Source organism: Vipera ursinii, assembly GCF_947247035.1.
Source record: "Vipera ursinii genome assembly, chromosome: 2".
Classification (NCBI taxonomy): Eukaryota; Metazoa; Chordata; class Lepidosauria; order Squamata; family Viperidae; genus Vipera; species Vipera ursinii.
In genome coordinates, this window is record NC_139513.1 from 294325807 (window position 1) to 294336728 (window position 10922).

The 10922-nt window shown below is 41.2% G+C and overlaps 1 protein-coding gene across 1 annotated transcript in view; it reads left to right on the top strand.

Annotated features, from left to right (window-relative positions):
• MAPK4 (mitogen-activated protein kinase 4) overlaps positions 1 to 7847 on the top strand; it is a 34146-nt gene extending 26299 nt beyond the window's left edge. Inside the window, exons 5-6 of the mRNA XM_083352159.1 lie at positions 6231 to 6432; positions 6990 to 7847. Coding sequence (XP_083208285.1) covers positions 6231 to 6432; positions 6990 to 7677 — 890 coding nt within the window. The 3' untranslated portion in view covers positions 7678 to 7847. The remainder of the gene's footprint in view (positions 1 to 6230; positions 6433 to 6989) is intronic.
• The last annotated feature ends 3075 nt before the right edge of the window (positions 7848 to 10922 follow it).

Below are 10922 nucleotides of genomic sequence, written 5' to 3' on the forward strand. Positions count from 1 at the left end.
GATGACACCAAGCTGGCAGGAATAGCCAATACTCCAGAAGATAGGCTTAAGATACAGGAGAATCTGGACAGACTTGAACACTGGGTGCTATCTAGCAAAATGAAACCCAGTGGTGAAAAAAGTAAGGTTCTACATTTAGGCAGGAAAAACCAAATGCACAGGTATAGTATAGGGCAGGGGTAGGCAACCTTGGCTCTTTTATGACTCGTGAACTTCAACTCCCAGAATTCCTGAGTCAGCATAGCTATGAAGAGAAGGGCAAGGGGTGACATGATAGCAGTGTTCCAATATCTCAGGGGCCGCCACAAAGAAGAGGGAGTCAAGCTATTCTCCAAAGCGCCTGAAGGCAGGACAAAAAGCAACGGATGGAAACTAGTCAAGGAGAGAAGCAACCTAGAACTAAGGAGAAGCTTCCTGACAGTCAAAGCAGTTAACCAGTGGAACAACCAGCCTCCAGAAGTGGTTAATGCTCCAACACTGGAAGTTTTTAAGAAGAAACTGGATAGCCATTTGTCTGAAATGGTAGGACTAGATGACCTCCAAGGTCCCTTCCAACAAATTATTATTATTATTATTATTATTATTATTATTATTATTATTATTATTATTATTATTAGCCACAGCTATTTTGAGAAATATTTAGAGCTGTAGACTTGATCGTACAGTAACGCTGATAGAAAGATCAGAGAAAGGGGCTTCCGGTTCCGGTTTTCGGCATGGCCAGATGCATGAGGGAATGCTCCCCTGGATTTCTTCATTGGGGGTCCCCTTTAAAGGGGTCAAAAGTCAACCTGGAGGGGTGACGAGCGGGGGAGAGGTCTCCCCAGTCAGCGGTAAAAGGGCGGCGGCCCTCCCATCGTCTTGGAGCAACTCTCCGAACCAACAAAGAAAGGATCAACCACTCCCATGGCCCATCGTTTCAGCTGTTTCCTGCCAAAGCCAAAATTACAACAAAGCACTTAAAAGCACTTGAAAACTGGGTGAGAATTGCCTTCTTCCTTGTCTACTTTTTCCTGCTAAAATCTCCTTGAATTTGCTTCCCCCAGCGAGGAAAAAGGTAAGGGAGCTTTTTTCCCCCCACCCTCCATAAGGGCGGCCTTTGATCACACCGGGAGAAAAAAGAATACCTTGACCAGAATAATACTATTTAATTTGACTTACTTCCTTTCTAGTTTTGGCGACCCAAAACTCCTATCCTTACAGAAACTGGCTATTCTGTCTATTTGATTAAAAAAAGGGAGAAAACAGAGAAAAGAACTACTTAAAAATTACTTAAAAGTACTCAAAACTGATAAATTTACTCTGTCTGAAAAAGATTTTAAGTATGCTGGGGACATCTTGTGGCCTTTTTGGCAAATAAACCTGTTTATTTTGGAACTGCCCTTGACATTAGCAGCTAAAGATAAAAACCTGAAACAGCTGGATGTGAACTCAAGGCTTGTGGAGGTGAACATTTACTGATTTTTGTTTAAAAATTAGCCTCCATAAGGACTATTTACCACTACTTCAAAATGGAGACTGATCAGCCTCATATATATATAAGCTCAAATTAGAAACAATCCATAAAGTTTCTGAGATGTTTATCTCCAGGCTAGAAAATTTAGGTGCCAACTCCAATTTACAAGTTGTAACCCAGACTTCAACTAAAGAATTTACAACTCAGAATATAACAAAACTGGAACAAATTACTACTGAGACAGAGACTGAGACAGAGGAACACAAGATACAACAAAATATTGAAAAAACTAATATAAAAAATTTTGACTCTATCCAAAGACAACTCTAAACATACAAGGAACTATCACTATGGCAAATAACCTTAAGGACCAACAGCAATTGACTCCATCAAAAGAGCGTATAACTTTAGAAGTATACTATGTGCAAGATAGTGATGCTAACATAGAGGACGTGGAAGATCAACAAAGACGGTTTCCTGAAAGCCTGGATAGCTAAGCACTAATTACAAAATTGGATAAGACTTCCATATTTTCTCCATTACAATCTTCAAAAACCTGTATTTGTTGAATATTTAATTCTTCTGCCAATGTATTTGATTATTGTATTTCTTCTGTTAAGTTCTGTCCCAATAAAATATTAATTGTAGTCACAGTTTGAATTTGAGTTTGTTTCATCGAGATGCTTTCTAATTCTTTCCCAAAAGCTCTTATTTCATCGCCAGCTGTAGAAAGGAACTGATAAGTTTGGTAAGATATTTCCCACAAAGCCTGAATTTGTTTTTGAAACTCTTCCATCGTGAAAATTCACATCTGGTGTTCAAGGTTACTCTTATCTTGTTTTTCTTAAATATTTTCTTGTTTTTTTCAAAGGGAAAGTCAGATTGCAATTTCAGGTTTAGCCACTGGGTGTCCCCCAAGTACTTTGTAAATTCTTTTCTTTTAGTATTTCTTTCTTTAATGTTTTTTTTAAAAGTACCCGTGGGCTTGTTTGCCGCCTTTTGAAGGGAGGGTTAAATTTCCCCCTCCCTCTCCACAGGGGGGAAAGTACTTAACAGCTTAATTAGGTGAAAAGAAGATGATTAAGGTATAAGAGAGGAATCTTACCCCTGTCTCTTCCACGCTGCTTTAATGTTGCCTGATGGTAAGTTTGACTTTGGCTGTCTGCAGCCTAGTAACTGGCCATAGTCCTATGGTTAGTCTTTCGTCCGCCGGTACAAAAGGAATGCAGCCACTAACGGGGGGTTGCTGCTCCCCCACATTTCTGCAAAAGCCCCTTCTGTCTGGACACCCCTCCAGGACGACGCTTCGGTCCTTTTAGGACCCCCCCCCAACGATGCGAATCTGGACGTGGAAGATGGGAGCTGTCCTCCAGACGTTCATTGTCAGCTGTTGGCAAACCGGAAGTCTAGAATGTGTTTATGTATCTATTAGGCTTATTTTAGACATTATAATTTGTGCACTGACGTAATGGAAATTTGGTTTATAGATCCCACGTTTGATGTTAAAAGATGTTTGTTTATTCTATTTAAGAATTAAGAATTAGCTAAAATTTAAAACAGAATCTGGTTGTGTATAAATAGTTGTAGATTGATAAACATAGGCTGTGGTCCTGTCAGTAAGGTGTGATGTATTAGGATGTGGAACAGACAATGTTTATTAGGTAGAACATAGCTACTCAGGCACTGGGTATATGTTAGATGCTATATAATGAAATAAGGGAAATTTGGGTTGTGAATATTATTTGGGATGTTAAAGGCTAAATTTGAATAATATAATTAAAATCAAAATTAGATAAAATTTAATAGCAGAACATAGCTATATCTCAATGAAATTGAATTGACATTTTTTTAACTGACCATGCTATTTCTAGAAATTTATTACTTTAAACTGGTTGTATGAAATGTTAAGGGAAATTGAGAAGGATGTTTTGATAATGTAACCTGAATTATGTACTGAAAACTCTGTTACTGAATCTCTGATTACCCAGTCACCATGATGCTTTCTAAATATGTAGGTTTTAACTGAAAAACCAATAAAACTTGTTTTAATAAAAAAAGGAAGAAAGATCAGAGAAAGATAGGAAGATCATTGGGAAAATTGATGTAAAAGAGGACATATATAGTACAGAGAACTAGTACAGGTGGTCCTCGACTTACAACCATAAATGAGCCCAAAATTTCTGTGGCTAAGGAAGCCACTATTAAGTGAATTTTGCCCCATTTTATGGCTTTTTGCCACAATTGTTAAGTGAATTTGGCTTCTCCACTGACTTTTCTTGTCGAAAGGTCGCCAAAGGTGATGATCACCTGACTCCAGGACATTGCAACTGTTATGAATGTACGGCCCACCTTTTAATGGGAAATCCTATGAGTGTGTGTGTGTATGCACACAAACACACACACACACAAACTTTCCTTCTCCGAGTTGAGCTCAGTTTCTGGTGATCTCAAGGAGACATCCATGAAGTTATTTGTTGTTGTTGTTAGCTGCGAAGTCGTGTCCGACCCATCGCGACCCTATGGACAACATTCCTCCAGGCCTTCCTGTCCTCTACCATCTTCTGGAGTCCATTTAAGTTCACACCTACTGCTTCAGTGACTCCATCCAGCCACCTCATTCTCTGTCGTCCCCTTCTTCTATTGCCCTCGATCTTTTCCAGCATTAGGCTCTTCTCCAGTGAGTCCTTCCTTCTCATTAGGTGGCCAAAGTATTTGAGTTTTAGCTTCAGGATCTGGCCTTCTAAAGAGCAGTCAGGGTTGATCTCCTCTAGGACTGACCGGTTTGATGGCCTTGCAGTCCGAGGGACTCGCAGGAGTCTTCTCCAGCACCATAGTTCAAAGGCCTCAATTCTTTGGCACTCAGCCTTTCTTATGGTCCAACTTTCACTGCCATACATTGCAACTGGGAAGACCATAGCCTTGACTATACGCACTTTTGTTGCCAGGGTGATGTCTCTGTTTTTTAGTGTGCTGTCTAGATTTGCCATGGCTTTCCTCCTCAGGAGCAAGCGTCTTTTAATTTCTTGGCTACAGTCCCCATCTGCAGTGATCTTGGAGCCCAGGAAAATAAAATCTGTCACTACCTCCATTTCTTCCCCATCTATTTGCCAGGAATTGAGAGGGCCAGATGCCATGATCTTGGTTTTCTTAATGTGAAGTTTCAACCCAAGTTTTGCACTCTCCTTCTTCACCCGCAACAAGAGGCTCTTTAGTTCTTCTTCACTTTCTGCCATTAGAATGAAGTTATTAAACAGGCTTAAACATTTGTTTCTGAGTTTTTTAATTGCTCCAAAGGTTATTTTATAAAGCACCTTGAGAACATTGTAACCTCAAACATCAGTGTGAAATGAATGTCAGCAAAGATTTTAAAAAAAATGTATGAAAGGTTCTTCAGTCATTCTAAATATGTGCCAGCTTTTTCTTTATGCAAAAAATGAAAGCCAATATTCTTTAAAAAGCTTCTTTTTAAAAAAACAAACAAACCCTGGAATATATATTTTTGCCTGCGATCTTAAGAAATTGTATTAATCAGAAATCAAAGGCCGTTTTTTGACATTTGATCAGTTCTTCAACAATAACAAATAGTTCCACATTAAATATCTGAAATTTGCTACACCCCCCCACCCCCCGTCTGCTTTTCCAAGTTAATGTTTTAAAAATATTTAAGTAACTTAACTGTGTTTTGCTGGTACAAAATAAAAGCCAATAAATAGAAGCCTAAGGATTTCTGAGAGTGTCTTGAGACCATGAAGCTCCAGTTTCAGAGCCATTTGCTCCCCAGTTGCACTATTAGTAAGAACCCAAAGACACTTATGGGAGGGAAAACTTCACTGAACACAATAAAACTTAATTTTGGGGAAAGCCAGTTTAGGACAGGGCTCGCCGTCATAGTGTCCAAACACTTATTTCCTTAGCTTCAGCGGTAACTCTTAATTTTAAAAGAACACAGGATTTTCCACCTGTCCAAAAGTCAGATGTCCTATTTAACATAATTGGAGCTGCTTCTGAATGAAGAACAAAGATAGTCCATAGTTAATGGATTTAGAGAGTAAGGAAAAGGATCTTGAGGGAGATCTTCAGATCCCCTTGCCAAGGGAACAAGGAGTAATACATTTGTTGACGTTGAGGATATCCAGATAACATTTGGGAAGGTCAAAAGGCAGATCCAGGAGGAGGAGCTCACTCAGACCTGCAGGTTTCTCTTATTACAGCCAAGCTCAAGAAAAGTAAATTTAGCCTTCCAGTGCCGCTGATTCCCTAGTCTGGTCTACCTGGCAGGGCTGGCAATCTGTTCTCCCATTGCAGGAGAGATTCTGTGTATTGTGCAGATAAAATACAGATAGTCCTCGACTAATGACCATAATTGAACCCAAAGTTTCTGTTGCTAGGCAAGACAGTTGTTAAGTGAGTTTTATCTCATTTTATGACCTTTCTTGCCACAGTTGTTAAGTGAATCCCTGCAATTGTTATGTCATGGTTTGTTAGGTGAACCTGGCTTCCTCACTGACTTTGCAAATGGTGACCACATGACCTGGGAACACTGCGATCGTCATAAGTACATGCCAGCTGCCAAGGGCCTGAATTTTGGTCATGTGACCATAAGGGTGCTGCAATGGTTGTAAGTGTGAAAACCAGTCCCAAGTCACCTTTTTCAGTCCTGTTGTAACTTTGAACACTCACCAAACAAATGGTTGTAAGTTGAGGACTACTGGTGTTTCACAAGGCTTGCCAGGTATGGGTGCTCTTGGCTTGATTATATATCTGCCTCTTGCAGCTATTGACTTTTTGGAAAAGATACTGACGTTCAACCCCATGGACCGGTTGACAGCAGAGATGGGCCTTCAGCATCCTTTCATGAGGCCATACTATTGTCCTGAGGATGAGCCTGTTTCCCAGCACCCTTTCCGGATTGAGGATGAGATTGATGACATTTTGTTGATGGAAGCTAATCACAGCCAGATGTCCAACTGGGACAGGTACATTTATTCCCTAGTGTGAATTGTGCAGGAACACAGAATGTCTGAGAACAGAATTCTATGCATTAGAAAACTTAGTTTGCTTTCTTCTTTACTTTTAAAATTTTAGAGTAGAATAGAGTAGAGTAGAAAAAAACAGGAACAGATAGAATCTCAGGGTTGAAATGAGGGGTCCTTGGTACTCTCTGAACTTGATTTTCTTGTAGACGTTTCACTACCCAAGCTAGCCAATATCACTGAAGAAAACAACCAAGCTCAGAGGCCACCAAGGGCCCCTCATCTGCTTTTGTACTTTTCATATGGAACTGTATATCTTACTGATTTTAGTACAGAATGCAAATAATCCTTAAATGAGATGAGTCATTCCTTGGTACTATTCCAAGTTTCTGTCATTGTCTAGGGTAGGAACATCAGCCAAAGGGGTGCAAAGCTTTAAAATCTTTCAGGAAAAAAGTAAAATGAAAGAAGAAGCCCTCCAGCTGGTGATGGGAATATTTTACTAATTTATATGCAATTTTTAATTTGTGTCTAAGCCTGCAGTTATTTCAAATATACAGATATCAAGTAAGTTTATCCTCGGATTTGGAATGGCGACAAGAAAAATACCATGATTTGGATGAGGTGCAACGGGATCCCCGCGCAGGATCTGAATCTATTGCCGAGGAAGCTCAAGTGGATCCACGCAAATATTCGCAGAGTAGTTCAGAGAGATTTTTGGAGCAATCGCATTCTTCAATGGACCGAACATTTGAAGGAGACTCTGGGCACTCGTGTGATTATAAGGTCGGCTCACCTTCTTACTTAGACAAATTGTTGTGGCGAGACAACAAGATTCACCATTACTCCGAACCCAAACTGATCCTAGACTTGTCCCACTGGAAAAGGGCATCTATTGCTCCCGCAGCGGAGATAACCCTAGAGGCGGAACCATCCAACCTTTTTCTAGAGATCGCGCAGTGGGTCACAAGCACTCAGACGGGGCTTGAATGTCCCAACGCTCTTCCGGAGATTCAGGAACGGACTTTGCCGTCTCCTCCTCCACGTCTCCTCAAAGAACCCAAGGAAGTCGACAAGAAAACTGACCCTCAGTTTGACTTGGATGTCTTTATTTCCAGGGCCTTAAAACTTTGCACAAAGCCGGAGGATCTGCCCGATAACAAACTCAAAGACATGAACGGAGCATGTCTAGCAGAACACCCAAAGGAAATTGTTCAGACAGAAGTATATCATAAAGAGAGGTGGTAAATAAAGGGATGGAAGTTGGCTTATAGTATCCATGGTTATTCTCTTCTAAAATTCAGTTTTAACACAGTGCCCATGTAGCAATGAATTGTAACCCAGGTTGAATGCCCATGGAACTCATTGATTCCTTATCTGATAATTGTCGAAATGCCTTCAACTTAAAGGCAAGCACAATCCAAGACCTTGTTTTTCTGTGTCTTGCAAGCTAACCTAAAAAGTAATCTGGAGATGTGAATGATATACTGAGATTTTTTTTACACTGCCTTAACGGTCTTGCCTTTGCCTGTGGACATCAGCTTTCAGTGCAGAAAAATCCTTAAATCCAAAGGAAGTTAATTCTATGTGCATTTTTCCCCCTGTTATGAGGATCATGAGGTACTAGAGACCTTTCTATGGAAAACCAGCTCCATTCGCACGAACAGACGATGCTTGCACGGAAAGATCCACTTGTGTGACTGGTGGGTGTGCAGACCCGCTGCTTGTGTACATGGACCTGCATGCATGAGCGCACACTCCCACTGCTTGCACAGAACCATCCCCTCTCCCCGCCCCTCACCGGAAAGGTGGGAGACCCCTGAACCAAGAGGTACATGCAGGGGGTCATCTGCTACCTTCTTTCAATGGAAATGCCAGTCTCCCCATAATTAATCTTTTAGGTGCCCATCCAACTCCTTGTCCTGTCTTAATGAGGGTGGGTGAGTTAGACCAGTAAGTATTTTTTCAACTGTTTAAATTATAAATGGAAGGCAGCAATCTGCAAAGCAGAACACCAGCTTTTAGCATTATCCATGGTTACCAAGCCTCCTTAGGAAATAAAGATGATGTGTGGCTATGACCCAAAGCTTTACTTAGGTGCATATCCATAAAAAAAAAGTCAGGTCACCTGTTAAAATACATCCTCGGAATCTGAACAAGGTAATGCCGCCAGCCTGTTGGACAGTCTGGATTTTTAAAAATTGCTGCTCTATCCATTCTCCAACCTCTGGTGGTCTCCCCTTGGCCTATTTTAATTTGCTTCAGTCTCCTTGCTTGATGGGGTACACACTGTGTCTGAATGTCAGAAATGTCGACCACTAAATGGCCTGTAAAGAGTCACTGTTTTCATCATCTCTTTGCTGGCCATTGGCCATCAGAGGTTTTGCAGCACAAACGTTGGAGTCCTCATTCAGTGACACATGGATGGGACTTCGCAATAAGACCAGGCTCTAGATCAGAGGTGGGGAGCGATGACTTCTGGACTTCAACTCCCAGAAACCACAGCCAGGTTGGCTCAGGAATCCTGGGGGTTGAAGTCCACAAGTCATAAAAAGGCCAAGGTTTCCCACCTCCCCCCTGGACTGAGTTGGGCCTCTGCCGAGAAGCCTGCAGGGTGGCAGCGAGGCAGAACAGTCTGGCCAAGAAGAGAGTCAGGAAGACAAACCAATACGTAGCTGTGCTCTGGGCTACTTTGCAAAGGGGTCTTCTTTCTTTTCACGACACTACAAGTAGTCCTCGACTTACGACTGGTCACTTAGCCACTGTTTGAAGTTTCAGTGGAGTTCAAAAAAGGGACTTATGGCCTAGATGCATTGATGCCCAATGTCCCCTAGGGTCATGTGACTGCATTTTGGCTGTTTGTCAGCTGGCCCGCACTTATGGCTGTTTGCAGCATCTCGCAGGCAAATGTCCTCAATTTATGACATTTTTGCCAGAAACAAGTTCGCTTCCAGTTTCCAGCAAAAAAAACGCCCTTAAGCAAACAGTGGGTTCATTTAATGACTGAGGTATTCTCTTTATGAGTGGTGCATTCATTCAACGACCATCATTAAAAAATGGTTGAAAAATTGGGCATGATTATATAGTGACCCACTTTACGATTGTCATGACTTACCACCGAAATTGCAGGCTCCATTGTGGTCTTAAGTCGAGGACTACCTAAAAATGCAAATTTAAAAAGTTTAGTACCAGAACAGTTAATGCTGCCATGACTGCTAGTGAAAAAGTCCCCCAAACCCCCCACACACACACACACAGACACGTGTGCATGTTTGAATGAATGGGGGAGAAGACCAGAGAATGTCTCTGCTTGTATAAGAGAGAGAATGTGTGAATGCACATGAGAGAGGGAGAAGTTAACAGGTTTGGTGAGTGCCCATCCATCTTTTCATTGATTTTTTTTTTTAGTTGGAGGTATATTTTGTAAAAAAAAAAAACAACCAAAACCCCCCACCTATAAGCAATAGCCTGAGCTCTTAGACTTATAAACTGCTTCACGATGCTTTGCAGCCCCCTCTAAGTGGTTTACCCTTTCTTGTGTCATATCATCCTTTCGTAGCATATTTTCTTGGCCATTCTTACATTACAAAGGGACGGAGAGCAACTTCACCAACCATTCTGTGATGTTTTTGTGTCCTGTGGCGTCTTCTCCAAATTCCAGAGGCTGCCACCATCCATAGAAGGCTGCTGTGTCCCATTTGTGTGAGAACCAGGGCTTTTTTTCTCATGGAACGCCCAGAACGGAGTTCCGGCACCTTTTTTGGATGGAACCTTGTAGGGTAGGCAAGGCAGGTTGTATGACATGTGTGAGTTCCGGCACCTTTTTCTTTTACAAAAAAAGCATTGGTGAGAACCTTAGTTTAAAATGTCACCTGGCAACTTGATAAAGTAGTGCACAATGCAAGTTGATCATTGTTATCCTGGTTTTCATCAAAATATGTTGAAGGTTTTTGGAGAATCAATGCAGACAGGTAGCAAAAGGTGAATTCTGAGTCCTTCAGGAAAGGGCGGTATATAAATGTAATAAAATAAATAAAAATAAATTCCAAATTTTAAGTGTAAATATTCAATTATTACGACATGCTCAATTTGTCTGGAAGTTGCTTCTCATACAGGCAGAAAGTATTTGACAAAGTGAGACTGAGGCTAAGGGTCTGAACTTTAGAGATGGTCTTCTAGTCTAGCGTTTCTCAACCTTGGTAACTCTAAGATGGGTGGACTTCGATTCCCTGCTGGCTGGAGAATTCTGGGAATTGAAGTCCACCATCTTAAAGTCGCCAAGGTTGAGAAAGACTGGTCTAGTCGGAAAATGAATGTTCTGAAGTAGAAATATCTTTTGCACTGAGGCTGGTGGCTCTCTATCTGGCACACAGTTTAAGAGGTACATTCGTAACAGTTTCCCAAAATTATTCCAAATCAAACTTTTGTTCTTTTGCCACAACTGTTTTGCACTGTGGTGTTACTACAAGGCAAAAGAACCAATTAAAATTTCA